This window comes from Coturnix japonica, chromosome 1 (assembly GCF_001577835.2).
Source record: "Coturnix japonica isolate 7356 chromosome 1, Coturnix japonica 2.1, whole genome shotgun sequence".
NCBI lineage: Eukaryota > Metazoa > Chordata > Aves > Galliformes > Phasianidae > Coturnix > Coturnix japonica.
In genome coordinates, this window is record NC_029516.1 from 138,017,758 (window position 1) to 138,036,070 (window position 18,313).

An 18,313-nucleotide genomic window follows, 5' to 3' on the forward strand; every position below is an offset into this window, starting at 1 on the left:
TTTTTGTTCAAAGCTACAGAGTAATTCTGCCTCAGGTATCAATGGCTGTCTGGAGTTCTGCCTGCACTAATGATATTACTAAAATTTTCTGAATATAAATTGCGGTTACTAATAATTCTACATCTGAAATAAACACTCCCAATATCCAGTGGAACTGAGCTAACAAAAAGGTCAGTCTTGCTAGTGAGAAGCATTTCACAGAATCATAGAATCGTTTGAGTTGGAAGGGGCCCTTAAAAGCCATCTGGTCTAACTCCCCTTCAATGAAGAGAGACACCTACAGCTACATCATTGCTCAGAGCCCCGTACAGCCTGACCTTGGATGTCTCCAAGGATAGCGCATCCACCACCTCTAAGGGTAACCTGTTCCAGTGCCTCACTATCCTTACTGTAAAAAACATCTTCCTTACATCTAATCTAAATCTCCCCTCTTTCAGTTTGAAGACATTTCTGCTTGTTCTATCACACCAGACCCTGCTAAAGAATTTGTCCCCATCTTTCTTACAGATCCCCTTCAGATACTGAAAGTCTGCTTTCAAGACTTCAGAACTTATTTCCAACTAAAAGTTAAAGCTGTGCTAATTGGCAAGATCTTGTAATAAAAATCAGTGCTGCAAACACCAACTGCAGAACTGGAAATGCAGAAATGAAAACCAAAGGACCTGAAGTGCACATATCTTGGAGTTCTTTCAATTTCACACTTGTGTCACGCAGAGCTGAACGTATCCTACTGTAAAATATAATTGGAAAAAGGCTGAACCTGGAAAGATCACTTTTCCAGCTGGAGTGCAATTAACCTCCAGTTACACTCCTGCAGCTGAGAAGTGAGCATGGTGCCTACATTTCACAAATGCAAAATTGGAGAAAAATGAAAGTGCCACTACATTAGGAAATGGATCAAGGGTGATTAAAAGGGAAAGATGCTTCAACAAAGCAACTTCAACAAAGATGGACATACAAAAATGCAGTTAAATGAGGAAGGGAAAAGGCTGTCTGCTACTGTGGCTTCAGGAGATTTTAGCAGGAGATGCTGGGAAGATGAGAGATCAGACGAGCAATTGCAGTGAGCTTGAAAGAAGCGTTTCTTTTTTGTTGTTTTCCCCTTTGGGCATACATCAGTGATGTAGGTGTTGGTCACAAACACAGTGTTTACTCATCCACGCTCTGCATATGACTTTTAGCTTCCAGAGTGATTAAGAAGAGATTAGGAAGATGCACATAGGTCTGTTGGAAACAGTCTCACATCCATTTCAACTGGATGCAGAGTTGTTTCCAACCTTCAGAGGCAGCTCTTGCTTACAGAAGACTGCACAGAGATCTTCTCCTTCCCTTAAGCTTCGCTGAAGAAAGGGCATCGTAACTGGAAGGAGCTGAGAACAGAGGCATCGCTGAGGCTGCCCGCAGCGGTGAGATAACCGCGCTGCACCGCACGGGTTCGTAGCGGTCACGACGCTACTGCAAGGAGAATAAAACGCGGAGGGAAACGCCTCTCCTTAGATACTGGGGAGGGGTCCAAGGGAGACCAGCAGGGAAAAACCCTCCTCCTTTCCATAGGCGACCTGTGACAACGCCAAAAGCTGCGTCTCTTTGAAAATTGCTGTGACACCTCAGCGCTGCTGTGGCTGAGGCCGACGCACCTGGTGCAGGAGGCGGAGGACAGACGCAGGGAGGCGCGGGGCGGCCGGGCAGCCCCCACCGGGACAGGCGGAGGGAGGCGAGAGGGGCGGGAGGCGCGGGTGGGGTCTGGCCGTGACGGACGGGTCAGATACGGCCCTATGTTTTAGAAAAGGGGGGCCCTGCTCTGCCGCCTGGGTTTTAGCCGCCGACTTTGGTTGCGTCGCTGACAGCCGCCGGGTCCCTCCGGCCGCGGCGCGGGGCGAGTGGCGACAGCCGGACGGGGCGGGGAGCGACCGGCGGAGCGCGTTTCCCTCGCTCGACAGCCGCAGCCCCGTAGGCGGCGGGCGGGGAGACCCGACCCAACCCGGCCCGGCAAAGGGGAGCGGAGCGGGAGGCGCGGGAACAGAGAGGGTCCTCCCGGTCACGCTTTTTCCCTTCGCTCCGGCGGGGCTCGCCGCGGCCCCTCGCTCGCTTCCCGGCACCGCTCACCGCGCGGCTCGGGGCCATGCCCGCCGCCCGCCTCTGGCTGCTGCCCGCCCTCTTGCTGCTGCTGCTCGGCCGCCGCCCCGCCGCCGCTGAGGGCGACGGAGCCCTGCGCCCGCCGGCTCCCGGGCGGCTGAGCCCGGCGGCGGCCGACGGAACCCCCCCAACGGCCGCTCCCCCAGCGCCGCGAGGCGCCGAGCCCAATGCCTCCCGGGCGGCCTCGCTGCCCCAGGGCGGCGGGGGAGCGGGCGGCGGGCGGCAGCGCTCGGGTTCGCCCCCGATGTGCACCGGGCAGACGGAGATCAAAGAGACCTTCAAGTACATCAACACGGTGGTGTCATGCCTGGTCTTCGTCCTGGGCATCATCGGCAACTCCACACTGCTGCGGATCATCTATAAGAACAAGTGCATGAGGAACGGCCCCAACATCCTCATCGCCAGCCTGGCGCTGGGTGACTTGCTGCACATCATCATCGACATCCCCATCAGCGTCTACAAGGTGAGACGGGGGGGACACGCCGGGGGCAGAGCCCTCCAGGCACGATGTGGATGTGGTCTCTTAACAGCTAGACGGGCCCTGTCCTGGCTGGAAATTAGGCAGAGGTTTGCGCCTGGAGGCAACAGGCAACAAAATCACCTGGAAGCCGGCACTGACCTACGGGTGAAGGATGGTCAGGCAGCAGGCGAATGCTGTTTTATAGAGTCGTAGAATCATGGAATAGCTTAGGTTGGAAAGGACTTTAATGTCCCTCTGGTTCCAACCCTCTGTTGTGGGCAGAGCTCCCACTCACTGACTAGATGAGGCTGCCCAGGGGCCCATCCAACCTGGCCTTGAACACCTCCAGGGATGGGGCATTCTCAGCTTCTGTGGGCATTTGTGCCAGTGCCTCACCATCCTCCCAGTAAAAATGTTCCCTCCTAACATTTAACATAAATTTCCCCTCTTTGAGAAAGAAACAATTCCCCCTTGTCCTGTCACTATCTGCCCATGTTACAAGTTGATCTCCTTCCTGCTTATAAGCTCCTTTAAGTACTGGAAGGCACATATCTGCTTCCCTTGAGGGACACAGAGAAGGCACAAAAGTGGGTACTGCTCAGACCCACCTGTTCCACTGGGACGGGGCTGGTGGTGTCCTTCTTCACAGGGGCCCACAGTCAGCATATAGGGGCTTTGAAATGTTTGTTCTGTATGTATGTGGTGATGGTGGGTGTGGTGCTGTCCTGTCAGGAGCTATAAGTTCTTTCCCAGTGCTGCAGCATGAGCTGCAGGACGTAGCCACACCTGCTGCTTTCTGCTCTTTATTGTGATGTGGCTTGGCACAGGAGCACAGTCTGTCCCATCTACCAGTTTGAATAGCATGTATATCCTTATGGATCCATTGTGCATGTGAATCCAGCTTCTAGTGGGATGAGCACTTTGGAAGGGGATGCTGAAAAAACAGAGCACCTTCTGCCTGGAGAGTGTGCAGGTCCGTGAGCACCTCCACGATGGGAGGTGGACCAGGTAGCCTTTTAAAAAGTCCCATCCAGCTCAAACAAGTCTGATTCTTTGATCAGCTGCTGCATAAAGTGAGCAGAGCCTTCATCTCTCACTTCTCCTCATATGTGTGGTTTAAAGCACTGCATTACTTTTATCTTTGGAAAAACCTGTCTGAGGGACAGGTTTTGTGTTTAGTCTTTTGTGTCTGCAGTGATGAGTTACAGAAGCTGTTGAAATGGGTGAATACCGGATCATAGAATCATAAAATGGCCTGGATTGAAAAGGACCATAATGATCGTCTAGTTTCAGCTGCCTTGCTATGTGCAGGGTTGCCAACCAGTAGAATATAGAATAGAAGGATATTTTATCCTTCTGAAGTACAGTAGTATTACCAAACAGGGGACTTGGAGCTCATTCTGGTTAAGTTAAATTCCCGAGCTGGGTAATTTGGGTTACGTGAAAGTCCCTCAGTTTGTAGTGTATTTCCCATATGGTGTGTTTATCATAGTTCTGATGAGAGCTGTGTGAGTCTGGAATTCACGAAACAAAACAAACCGTTGTGAAAAACTGTATTTTCCTAAAACAGATGAACCACTTTGTTTCACTTCTATTTTCAAAAAACAAAATTGGGGTAACAGTTGCTCAGCACGAGACTTTGCAATCTCAGTGACGCTATTTCACAATTACATCGATGATAAAGTGCAGTAATACTCTGCTGTCCTTATCTTGATTGAATGCCAAGTATATCAGCGTGGGTAGGTTGGAGTGGGAGGAATTAATGGTCAGATGTAAACCGGTAAATATTATACCAGCTATTTTGTTGTGCTGGGAGGATAAGGCTGGGAGCTGAGCAGTGGCTCGCAGGTGCTGAATCTGTTATGTGACCGCTCATCTTGGTGAGCAGCCCATAACAGAACTGCATTATCCATCCAAACAGTGTGTGAAATATTGGCTGTTTTAAAAAAGGACTTTTAAATAAATTTGAGTAAATATGAAGGCAGAGCTTATATATATATATATATGCATGTGTTCAGTTTAAGGTGATAACTCTTATCAATTCCACATCCATTTAATTCCACCCACAGAGCACCCACGGTACTGCGAAGCACTGGCGCTGCCGTAATCACCCAGCAATGTGGGAAAACAAAGGCTAGCAAGGACGCAGTTTGTAAAACAAGCGTGCTTCACTGTTGTAATCTGCAAGCTGAAACAATTTCCAACTGAATGAAACAGATGTTCAGAATTGCTACCAGATCCTCACTTAGCCAGCGACACGAACAAGAATGTGAAAGGATTTCTTCTGTTAAATGCCATCAGCTTCCTTAACTGCTCTCAGAGTAGAGAGCACAAAAGTATCCCTGCGCATTTTCCAGACAGACCTGTAAGACAGAGCTCAGAATTGACACTAGGAGCATCACTTTATTAGCTATTAAATGTGATAACTGCAAAAGATGTCCCCTGTGAGCATTTAAGTTAATTTAAGCATTTGAGTGCTGTCCAAGGAGCTGAAAAAATACACAGATGAACATTTACAAAACTCTCTTGAAGGTGTCTGAAGAAAAATACTATGAGATAAATGCAGTCAGGTGTGTAACACACTAATTAGTCCATTGCAGCTGATAAATGTGATGAATTCATTCAGTAGAAGGTGGGAAGCATTGGAATCCTTCACACAATCAGCAAAACAGGTACAAAATTAGGGAAAGAGGAGCACTGTGTTTTAGCAGGCAGAACCTGGAAGGCATTTCAGCTTTCAGGGTCCTGGGAAACAAGCTGACTTTGGCTGTATCCCCCAAACTGCAGAAGAATAGAGAAAAGCCTGAGACTATCATTCTACAGCAAGGTGTTTTGCCAAATTGCTGCCAGTTGTAGCAGTTGCAAAGACGCTTTTATGCCTAGATCAGCTCCATAACCATGTCTTTGTTTAGTGCTAGATTTCTCTTTAATTGTAGACTTAATCTTCACTTATTCTGTGGAAAACGGAAATTAGTGGCAGTTTATCCTTCTGACAGTACAGATCTGTGAGGCTGACACTCAGCTTCCCAAACTGACAGAGGTGATAAGTCTTGTGTCAGATACCAAAACAACATCAGGACAAACTTAATGCATTTCCGCAACAGTAGCCCTGCTTCTTACGCATATATCTATAGTGATATCAGAAGGTGTAGTTTTAAAAACTAACCACACTGTGTAACACCCTCCTTTCTCTTCTTATGCTGACCTTTCTCTTTCTCTTATTTTTAATACTCATTCTCATATATTAAACTAAATTTATGGTCATGTTCCAGTGGATTTTTAACAGAGGAAAGATCATAGCCTTTGCACACTCTCGTGTGGCTTTCTGAACTCTGGTTATCAGACTACTGTGACGTAAATGAGGAAGAATGAAGAATGTCTACCTGGAATATTGTGATTAATTCCTTTATCACAGAGTGCAATTTAAGAGTAGAGGGGAGGAAATTCAGAGAAGGAGCAAAAATTGGTGTTTATCCAAGAAAATGATCAAAGGCCAAATTCAGCTTTTTAGGATGTTAAGTTGGTTTAGGATCTCTTCATTGTCAACAAATGCAGATGGTAGGCACTTGGTAAATCATAAAATCCTTAGAGTTGGAAGGGACCTTCAAAGGTCACCTGATCCAACTCCCCTGCAATGAACAGGGACACCTACAGCTCCATCTGGTTGTTCAGAGCCCTCTCCAGCCTGACCTGAGTGTCTCCAGGGATGGGGCATCAACTACATCTCTGGGCAACCTGTTCCAGTGTCTCACCACCTTACTGTAAAATATTTCTTCCTTAAATTCAACCTAAATCTACCCTCTTCAAATTTGAAACCATTTTGAATGGTCCAGCAGGATAACCTATCTGGACTCCACATACAATGTGGGTAACTTTGTTCTCTAATTAGAAGGGAACAGTCTACACTAAGATCCAGTGTATGGAGTGGCAGTAATGCCTGTATGGTGAAAATGCATGCAAACAGTTTTCACTATGGGTCTCCAAACCAGAGTACATTAAACAACATCAGCATATATTTGTAAATTTAGAATGATTTTTTCACTGTGCATATATTTGTTATGCATACATTCACTTAAAGGTGCACGTGAACAATTTCAAAACAAGTTTTTGTATTCTCACTTGTGTTCTTTTTTAGCTCTGCTCTGCATTTATGTGCCCCAGTTGATAGCGGCAGAGCTTTCTTTATGGTTCTTTTTGATGCAGTCCTTACACTGGGATTGGAGATTGTAGAAAGTTTGACAAGACATTACGAGGCTTCTGTCATTTTCAACACGTGTGTTTGATATTGTTTCATTTAATTCTGTTTTTTGGTTTGTTTGGGGTTTTTTCCCAAAAAATGCAGTTGGTAAGCAAAATTTATGAATAAAGGCATGTGAGTAAGAAAATAATCATGTGTCACACATTGAGATTTAGACTGTTTATTGGATGGAAAAGTAAGACATTCTTAGCTTAACACAGGAGAATGAAATTAATTTTCTTGTCTGAAGAGAAGATCCCATTCTGACATGAATAAATCCTAATTATTGTTAAATACTAGTACATTTTGTAATATCATCTGAGTCATCTCTAAGCTTAATTTCCTGGGCAAACACACATTGTGAAGAACGCTTGCGCCTGTAAAGTACCGAAAAATCTTTATCTGCCTGACCTGCCTGTCTAAAAAGTGAAAATCTGCCAATTGTTTCACAGATGTAAAGTGTTGCTTGTGATTTAGTTGTACTTCTGCATGCCTGATTGCATGATCTGCAATTCTTAAGTACTAATATCAAGTCCTTCCCCACTGTGAACTAGGCTTAGTGCAAATGCTGAGCCGGGAGGAGGTAAGTTCTGCTTTGCATTTCCTTGTGCACTTGTTACTTTGGATTAGGACAGAGATGTAAATAAGAGCACACCTTGCTGCTACTTCGTGTCTGACTGTGGAAAGTCAGCAGTGGTGGGCTGGAGCTGTGGCATCAGCCCTTGGGCGTGCTGGCTGCAGCCACTGGATCAGCAGGAGTGATGTGTCGCTCTCACATGCTGGGATATTCCATAGCAGATTGCTAACATCCCTCTCTTCCTACACAATCAAGAGGAAGCAGGGCAGGAACTAGAACTTGCAGGTGTGTCTCTGAGTCACCATATCACTCGGGGCTACTTTCATTGCTGAGCAACTTTCACATCAGCTGAGGCTCAGATCTGTGCCTGGCCTGAGAAAGTATTTGCTGGGAGTGCATCAGATATAGAAACAGGGACTGTGTTAGAATTAGTTCATTTCTATTTAATTTATCATAGTTCTGCATTGTGCTATTTCATAGAATCACAGAATCATTTGAGTTGGAAGAGATCATTAAAGGTCATCTAGTCCACCCCCCTGCACTCATTTTCAACACTTACATGTGTCTTAGCAGCTAAAACTGCCCATGCAAAACAAGTCACAGTAAAATACTGGAAAATACCATTTTGAATACAGCCAGTGTAGAGTTCTTTTAACATTTTACTTCTGAAAATGCAATATTATTTTTCCCTTTCCTGCCATTTGGCTGTATCTCATGACTCAGAGTTATTTGTCATTTGTAAAATGGAACTCTTGTTACACATACCCTGCCATGAATCATAAGAAAATTGTTATACCCATATAAAATTGTATTAGGCTGTTTCAGTACAAAACTAAGAATAATCTTTTGATCTTTCCTGCAAATGCTTCATAATGATCTCTTACTGAATACTTTACAGAAGTTTTTTACTGTACTTTAAGGCAGTGTTTTGAAGGGATGGCAATACAGAGGACAAATAAACAGCAAGGAAGCATGCACAATTCAGTTGTTAAAATACTCCTTCCTTTTTCTATCTGTATTTTCAAGCTTTTGCTGCAAAGTATATCATTAGCTACTTGTAATGCATGGTAGGGAAATGGATGACTCATGCATTAAAATGCTCAAATTTCATAATACATCAGCTGCAAGAGATAAAGGACGTGCTTTTCCAATCCAAGGCAGACAGCTGTGCATCCATTCTGCCTCTGATTTAAAAGCTGGCTGAATGCAAGTAATATTTTGATGTGATGCTAAACCCAAACTAATTCCCCCTTTCTCTCAGAAGCGCACATTCACTCATGTGCAGTCCAATTATAATCCAGCCATATGGCTCCCAAACTGGAGCTGGCTCTGATCCAGGCAGCTCAGAGCACAGGTGTGACTGTCTGCACCTGAGAGATAAGCATTAGTTCTGGGAAGTCTCATGCGTGGCTAAAAGGTTGTGATTTTAGGAAGAGAGAGAGTGTTTTGTACAGACACCAGATAGCTATAGCTAAAATTCTTCGGTAGGATCTGTCAACAGAAACTTGATCAGTGCTCTGGACTTCTGTTTGGTGAAGACCGAAATATTTCCATTTAAACATGCTTCTTTATGAATCAGATCTGACTTAATATATATATGAATGTACAGTGTACAATGGGTATTATAAAGGAGTGTACAATGCACTTTCTATTAAGTCTTTGATTTCTCTAGCAACTTGGTGTGTGGTAGAGTGGAGATTCATGGGCTAATTGATATTTATAAATTAGTCCAGATGTCATTTGATACTTCAGAGTGTACATTTAGAAAACCTGTAATTATTCACATTGCAGTTTTAATACGAGTTTGTTACTCTCATCCCCTTTCAGCAATTAAAAAGAAGTCTCAGGGAGAGGCTTTGCTGAAAATACTTTAATTACAGTCTGAGTTATTTTCCCACATCACAGAAGCAAAACATACTGTACAGTTCTTACAGCCTTCTCCCTACTTCCTCTGCTTTATTGCTTTCAATGAAATTCAAGAAACATAAATCCTTAGAATTTATTTTTCTGCTTTGTTTCTGCAGAGGCATTACACTCCTCATCCGACTTAAGGACATCATGGAAAAAGCAGATCAAAGCAGGGTTGTATTACAATTTTCTTAGTGCTGTTCTTTCGAAGATCCCATTTCAGCATATGAGTAAAGCAAGGTTTTGACAGTATTCTGGTCACTTCATAGGGATTTCCAAAAGCACATGGTCATGAAATATATTTAACTTCCTTAATGTGGAAATGAAATTATATTCAAATTATACTAGGGCTCTTGAAAAAACTTTCTGGCCAGTGTGAATGATTATCCTTAGATGCGTATGTAGGTGTGATTGAAGACTTCTCTAAACCAAACTAGCATCAGTGGGCAGTGCTGTGGTTGTTTTCAATCATTTTGATTCTTAGCAGAGTCTTTGCTACATTGTGATCTATTTATTTTCTTATGTTCCCCTTAAAAAAGAGGTCTGAGGGGACCTGAGCTGAGGGAAAGACTTTGCAATCCCGTTCTTTTTCCCCTCTTTTTATATGTTGAAGTCCTCTCTCTGTGATAGACCCAGAAGGCCCCATTTGAAGAAAGTTATTAAAAACAGATCTGTAGAGATGAGCTTAGATAATATAACTAATTACAGAAACTCAGAAGGTTTACTTTTGTATAAAACGATTGCAGCTATTTCTTGGCGTAACCCCTGTTCTGGAGAGCCATGTTTTTATGAGGAATGGGAAGATTTGGCCGCGGTTGTGATGTCTTTGAGCCATTAAAGCAGCTTGCAGCGGAGTACAGAGATTAAATATTTCTAAACTGAAGCTGTAAGCAAACAGTTCGTGGCTTCAGCTGTGAGGAAAGTGCTTTCTGTGTCTTGTAAGTCTTGTTCTCCGAATCAGCTAGAGTGCTGCACTGAGGATTTGTCAGAAGACTTCTATGCACGTATAAGACCCAAAGTGTAATATTGGAAATTACAGGTCGATCACAGAACTGATAAATAAAGATCTTAAGTACAGAATTCATCTGCTCTACCTTATCTGCTGTGAAATGTTTACAGAAAAGTTGGTTGTGTTCCTTGAGTGGAAGGAATGAGGACCTCATGAAGGCCCCTCATGGTCAGCAAAAAACTGTGTGTCACATTGCCCTCCAGTGTCGCTCATCTTCTCAGCTGAGGAAACCTTGACACACGGGTTTCAAATAACCTCCCTGCCCATGTGTGCAGCTGTTGGTTGTTTCTCTGTTCCAATCAGCCTTGAGTTGTTTTCACTGTTCTTATAAATGGATAATTACTTGCAGGAAAAGCCATGAACACTCAAGTCGGATAAAACCAATACAAGGAAGCTGGAAATCCTCACTTTTTCACCATAAACAGTGAAGCAGTGAAGTTGAAAGCAAATTTGAAGGGCTTAAAAAGTCAGGATTAGGCCCTTATGCATATTCATGCTCAGCCTGTGGCTGTGTTGCTACTGTTCAGATTTTAGGATATGAACTTTTTGAAATGGTTCTAATTAAGTTTTACAAGCTAGAAAGAAAAAAATAGAGAAAGACAGTATGTTACATCTAAGGGAATTACTTTTTAAAAATTGTTCATTTCTAATGGCTGTTTTCCTTTCACAGCTGCTTGCAGAGGACTGGCCCTTTGGTGTCGAAATGTGTAAATTAGTGCCCTTCATTCAAAAGGCGTCAGTGGGCATCACAGTGTTGAGTTTGTGTGCCCTCAGTATAGACAGGTGAGACCCATTTTACCACCAAACTCTGTATTCTTTCAAATAAGGGTATTGCCCCAAATTCTTTTCTGTTAAACTAAGAAACTGAGTTTAAAAGCCATTTAAAGGAGGTGGCTTCTTTAATTTTTTTTTGTTTTTGCTTTTAATCTGCAAATGTATGCTGTTACCTCAGGTACCGAGCAGTTGCTTCTTGGAGTCGAATTAAAGGAATCGGAGTGCCTAAGTGGACTGCTGTTGAAATTGTACTCATCTGGGTTATATCAGTGGTATTGGCTGTTCCTGAAGCTATCGCATTTGACATGATAACAATGGAGTACAGGGGAAAAGATCTCAGAATCTGCCTGCTTCACCCCACACAAAAAACGTCCTTTATGATGGTAAGACGCCAGAGTTGGTATCACAGCTCTCTGGAATGGTTGCTTCAACCTTCCCGGTGTTGTGTGGATCACAATGTTCAGAAGTGTACAAGAAATACAGCTGAACATGTTCAAATGAAATACTATCAAATTTCTCAAGTATGTTAGCTAAATAATCACCTTCAGAAGACTGTCTTTTTGTTAGTTGAAGGCCTCCTTGTCCTGTTTTCTCAGCCGCAACATACACCTTATATGGATATTCTTTTAGGACAGACTGAGCAATTTTTTATAGTATACTTTTCACAGTTGTCAACAGTTAACTCTTAACAGTGCTTTATTTTTATTTTTCCCTCTTCTAGTTTTACAAGCAAGCTAAAGACTGGTGGCTGTTCAGCTTTTATTTCTGTTTGCCACTGGCTATCACAGCACTTTTCTATACTCTCATGACCTGTGAGATGTTACGAAAGAAAAGCGGGATGCAGATTGCTTTAAATGATCACTTGAAACAGGTAAGAATTTATCCCTGATAACTTTGTTGATTTTACTGCTGTATCGTCTTACTCTTCTATGACAACTCCAGGATTACTACTAAGGAGTACTTCATAGCAGTGGTGCTAATAAACTCGTATGTGTGTCAGAGCTGTTCGAAACCTAAGAAGTTCAGTGATGATCACAAGACACTTGTGCTGTTAATACTCCAGATTTTATAGGCTTTATTTCTTTGCAATAATGAGAGCTGAGTATTTGTTGATTAAAAGTAAGATCATCTCATGACACAGAAGCTGGTTCTGTGGAATTGTTAATTATTGTGAATTAATTTCATGCGAAACTGTAATAAGGTTATCAGTGTATCAGAACAAAACACATCGCAGAATACATTCCAAGTTAGTAGTACACCAGAGGGAAACATCATGTGTCATGAATTGAATTCTGAAGACAGAGAATTAATTTACATTTTTACTGTAAAATATATTTGTGATCCATGCTTTTCTAGTAGCCCTTTATTTTGCATGCTAATTTGCAGTGGTGGTGTAAATAAGCATGATCTTCTTACCTTGATAAAGCTATAATTTCAATCTCTTAGAACCATGAAAGGAAGGACTGAGATCAAAGTGCAAGAAAATGCAGTTGAAAACTAGCTAGCCTTTGAAAGTGATTGAGCTGACGACTCTTCCTCGTTTTGATTTAAAAGACTGTTTTTATGTCAGTGATTTTTCATATCATTACTCATACTTCAGTAAATTAGAGATACAGAGAATTGGTGCAAGACATCTAAAACAACAAAGAACTTTAAGTACATATTCCAAGAAAATAAAGTACTCTGATGTTCTCTTAACTCCTATTTTTATAGGGATTTTATTTTATTAAACATTTGGATATTAGAAGGGAGCAACCATCAAGAGAGACACAGAAACTGTAATGATGTACTTTCCAATTTTCGTTTTCAGAGACGTGAGGTGGCCAAGACTGTGTTCTGCCTGGTACTTGTTTTTGCCTTGTGTTGGCTGCCACTTCATTTGAGCAGAATATTGAAACTCACTATTTATGATCAAAAGGACCCCAATAGATGTGAACTTTTAAGGTGAGGCTACACAAACAAAATACATATGTGCTGCTGGCATTCTCCATAAGGATGTCTGAAGTTTTCTTTCTTATCCAGAACATTATGTTTCACTCCATTAACAGTTGAAATTACGAGGAAGCTTACAAACAGAGGGATTCTTTCTTCTTTGCTTGGTCTTTTCCTGATCGCTTTTGAGACTGTCATTCTGTCTTGTGACATTACGTGGAAGTGGGAGAAATTCCGTCCCGATTTTTCCTTTCAACTGAATAGATAGGATTAAACTTTTGAAGAAAATGTCGGGAATATTTCCTCTCACAAGTTAAAGTGAATGGATCTTTTGAAATTACTTTCAAAAGAATGACCTACTGAATCAAACTTCGTTATTAAGCACAATCATTACCTGCATGAGTTAATCCTATCGACAGAGGCCCTTTTACTATCACATTTAATAGTTCTTCCTTGATGAGTATAGCAGAACACAATCTTTATAACTGTAAACATTTTACGAGAAAATGAGAAGTCTCACTTACTTTAATTTCCACACAGCTTTTTCCTTGTGATGGACTACATTGGCATTAACATGGCCTCTCTGAATTCCTGCATCAATCCAATTGCTCTGTATTTGGTGAGCAAAAGATTCCAAAACTGCTTTAAGGTAAGAGACTGTTGGGAGTTGCACCTCTGGTTAAGAGATGATGTTAGCTGTAAAATTAATTCTCTAACACACACACACAGTGTGTTCACTAAAGTTTACTTTAAATTTCAGTTGGATTACAGTTAAGTATTCTCACCCTCTCCCTCTGAAGCTATGTAGAAAGATATTGAGGATTCGTAGAGTTAAAAAAAAAAAAAAAGCAAAATAGCATAGCATGTAATAAACCCTTCTGGCACCATGCTCATCAGGCTACATCATTTCCTGACTGGTCCTGGCGTGTGGCCACTTTGAGAGTCCTGACAAAGCAGTCTTGGGCTGCTTTGCAGAGATTCATGTAGCCGTATCCTCTGCAACCCAGCAGAGTGAACACACTGACCCTGTGCTCCCCAGAACCTGACTGAGCTCTTGGTTCAGTAGACACATAGGTAACAAAGAGTGTATGAGTATTCCCTTGTCATTTTCAAATGCCAAGGGAAAAGTCTGATGTGCTCGTGGTTTTGTCTTGGTTTGTGTCAATAGCCCTGGGCACTCATTCTCTACACAGGACTTAAGGCTTTGGTTTGCAGCCATTCTCCCTTCAATCCTGCAGCCTTACGGCAGGCCAGATCTACCACATCTACTCAGAAAATGTCCAGATCTGACATCCAGCAGCATCAAACAGAACCAGTGTTCTTTGAGCTTTTTTCAGGCTGCTCATTGTCTTCAGACAATGAGGTTCTTATCAAGATTCTTACACTGCCATGCAGAAATTCTTAGATTTTTCTTTAGTTGCAAAGCACTGCTAGTCCTATTGCCTAGTTATATAAATTCTTCGGTGGCTGTATTTTTCAATCAGATATCAGTCAGCTCTAGTAGTGATCTAGTAGATCCAGTAGTCTACTAGTGATGTGTTATCTACCTCAAACTTATAACACACTGCAAAAGCTTTAAGTGTTGGCCTCATCTTCCCTGTCTACATAGCTGTCACTCTGAAGGAATGACTGGGGCTAAGAACACAAAACAATCAAGGCCCTGACTGTGCAGAGAGGAAAAGCCTGGGACATGCAATTTTCCCTTCCTGTCAGGACCACAGGAGGACTTTGAGAAGCCAGTCAGTCTGTAACACCATCAAGAGGACTGAAGTCCATCTGCTAGAATTTGTGTAGTTGTTCACCATTCTCCTATTTAGTTCTCCTTTTTCCCTCTAAAAATGAACTAAACAAAACTCCATTTAGGAAGCAGAGATTACTCTACATAATTTTTTCACAAGCAAGATTATGAAAGAAGTGGTTTTATTTTTGGATGCATGTAGAATTGCAGACCAGACTCAGGTGGTATGTATGTGGCTGGAACCATCTGTTCCAGTTGCTGTGGCTAATTGTGATCTGAGCAGTGCAGAGCATAACCTTATCAGTTTTGGCTTACACTGCCATGCTAAAATGGGAGTTTATGCACTGTCTCTTTCCTAGAGTACTGCTGAAGAAGGGCAGTGTTTCCATGCATTCTGCAACATGTGCAAAACCAAATGATTCTACATGTTCATTGTTCATTCCTTTTATTTTTACAGTCATGTTTGTGTTGCTGGTGCCAATCCAAAGATCTGTTGTCCCTGGAGGAAAGACAGTCGTGTTTAAAGTTCAAAGCTAATGATCACGGATATGATAACTTCCGTTCCAGTAATAAGTACAGCTCCTCATAAAACAGGCATGAAAGGTATATTCTCATATATTAACACCAGTGCCTTTTGAAGAAAAAGTGGCAGTTACCTTTAATGAGACGGTAGCATTCAGAGAACTTAGTTTTGTTTTTGCACAAAGAAGACTTCATAAAAAGAATTTCCCCAAATCAGCGTAACTCTCAAAATCATGGACGATTATAATGTTGTCATTTATAAAGCATGAAGAAAAGCATAAAAAGTCATTGTTAGCACTTGAAGCCCTCTGAATCAGCACTTCCGAACGATCCCTATTTCCTATATATTAAATCATCACTTGTATTCACTGTAACAGTTGTAAGAACTGGAGTCACAGTAATTACTAAGCAGTATAATAATATAACTTTAATTGGGTCAAAGTCAGTATTATGTATAACTCAGTATATTATATTATCTTTTATAAAGCAGATTAACCACCATCACTGTTGTTTTGTTCTCGGTTTTTTATTTTTATTTTTAAATAAAACCTGAAATATGTTGTAATACGAGTTAAAATGTAAAGAAGTAGAACTTTTTATTTGGTTTTTATAGAAGTAGTTAATGAATTTTTAAAGGATGCAGCCAAATTGAAAATGTATTTCACTCAGATGATTGTTTTTACCCGTTATTGTAGAAGGAATCTCCAAGGCCTGTATAAATACCATTCTGTAGCCTCTTTGCTTATTCAGTGCATTTAGCAGCACTCTGGTATGGTCCATTTAACTGTTTCCATGTTATTTGTGTTGAATGGCAGGAGAAGAGAGAAAAACACACAAAAAGCAATAGAATAGAGTAATAGATCCATACAAACAATGGTTTGTATTGGAAACTACCAACTTTTAACTGAAAACAGATTGGTTCTATTCCTTTGTAATGAGTGGGCATTCAAGTGCCCTGACAGCTTTCTCAAGATACTTTTGAGACAATCAAAGCTGCAATTGGTATACTGTCCTTCAGAAACAGCAGGTGGAAAAAACTCACAAAGCAAAACAGCGGGAGAATTTGAACATTTGTTTTCATACGGATTTAAGTCTTCACGAAGAAAAAATAATTCACAAACCGTACTTTGAAAAAGCAGTATTATGTAGCACACTCAGTGTTGTTTTAAAATGTTCTATTTTGGTAGTGCCACATTTACGGGCTTAAGAAGATGTGTGATTAGTTTCTGCTTCTGTAAATAGTTTAGTGAAGCTTAATTAATTATGAAGTATTAAAATACGGGCAGGACCCTGTATAAAGCAAAAGATAAAGATGCCTGTAGTAAACAAGATGTGTGTTGCCAGGAGCAAAGCACATTTTGAACATACATAACAGGTCATTCTTTGGCTTTTTGTGTCCTATGAATTTGTTAAAGATGTCCCCAAAGACTGTTTAGCATATTTTGTGCACTAAGGCATGTGTCTTTCAAGAAAAAAAAATCATATAACATACTTTTATAAAAGACATTTTTTTCAGTAGACATGGTATTTTATTATAATAAAATTATTTATCAAAACTCAGGATTTTTTTATTTTATTTTTTTTTTAATTTCCAAATTTTACATATAAGGACTCTTACCTTTTTTGTCCAGCCTTAACTCACTTTAGATTTTTTTTATCAAGTGCCTTGATCAGGATGAAAACAGTTTTCATAAAATCTTCAGCTGATGTTTCTTTGAATGAGGTCCATCTCACTGTAGTTGAGGTAGTTTGATACCTTGAAGACAACTGAAAACAGGAGAGGTGAACCCCATCCCTGGTGTTGCCTCATCAAAAATTAATAAGTCTATGTCTGTATTAACAAGCTGAGGACCTAAGCACATGCATTTGTGCATGTTTCTGTGTGTGTGTGTGTGTGTGTGTGTGTGTGTGTGTGTGAGTGTGTATATGTATTTGTTTTTTGCCATTAGGTTGCTGTTATCACTTTTCCTTGCAGCACAAACACCCAACTGCTATAATACTGAAATTCTGACGAACAAAACTTATAATTCATTCATATTTATAAAATACTTTTGGCTTCACTTTCATGGTAAATCTCATGGTAAGCTAAGACTATCACTTCACCCTGCCTGCAGCTTTTTTATGTGAAGTGTATTTCTTCTGTTAAGAATAGAGACTCAGTTAAATCCTAAGTTTGATACTGGTCAGTGTTATTTTCATCAAGTTTTATATAATTACAATATTGTACATGTACATTATTGTTATTTAAAATATAGCTGTTGCATTGTGTAACATTTTTTATTTTTCCTGGACTAACTTGTTAAGACAAGTCTTGCTTAAGTGAGACATACGGGTTTTGCGAATAAAGACCGTATATATTGCCCACTTTTCAAAGTACTGTGTACATACTAGTACACTTTTTGTCTTTTTTTTTTCCGAGTCTTTTTCAAAGCAGTATTTTTGCAGGTCTCATTTTCTATTAAAAAAATAATTCAAGAATTCTGCTCTCTTATAAGAATACACAGGAGGGATCAAATGCATTTGTGTTCTAGATAAGACTGTTTCTCTAATAGTGAGCACTGACATTTTGTAAAGTCCTCAGTAGAGGTCTGTTCATAGACCCTCTGCAATCAATGAATGTTAAACATTCAGTTCAGTTGGAACAGCATTAAGGCAGAAATTTTTAAAAAACAAACCTGAAATTTGCTGCCTTCACAGAATCACAGAATGAACTCAAAGATCATGTAGTTCCAACCCCCCTGCCTAGCAGGGCCACCAAACATACACCTTTACTAGATCAGGTTGCCCAGGGCCCCCCCCAACCTGGTCTTGAACACCTCCAAGGACGGGGCATCCACAACCTCCCTGGGCAGCCTGTTCCAGGGCCTAACCACTCTCCTAGTGAAGAACTTCCCTCCTAACATCCAACCTAAATCTTCCCTCTTTCAACTTAAAACCATTGCCCCGTGTCCTGCTATTGTCAGCCTTGAATAATAATAATTAAAAAAAAGCTCAATGCTGTCTTTTCTGGGCAAAAGAAT

At 41.2% G+C, this 18,313-nt stretch overlaps 1 protein-coding gene across 1 annotated transcript; it reads left to right on the forward strand.

Moving 5' to 3' along the window:
• The first annotated feature begins 1,752 nt into the window (after nt 1-1,752).
• EDNRB (endothelin receptor type B) lies at nt 1,753-17,657 on the forward strand. Its single transcript, XM_015851596.2, has 7 exons — nt 1,753-2,599; nt 10,998-11,110; nt 11,280-11,484; nt 11,823-11,972; nt 12,912-13,045; nt 13,574-13,682; nt 15,229-17,657. Exons 1-7 carry the CDS (start codon nt 2,123-2,125, stop codon nt 15,358-15,360), a joined length of 1,320 nt encoding a protein of 439 aa, XP_015707082.1. The 5' UTR covers nt 1,753-2,122; the 3' UTR covers nt 15,361-17,657.
• Nucleotides 17,658-18,313: the final 656 nt, after the last annotated feature.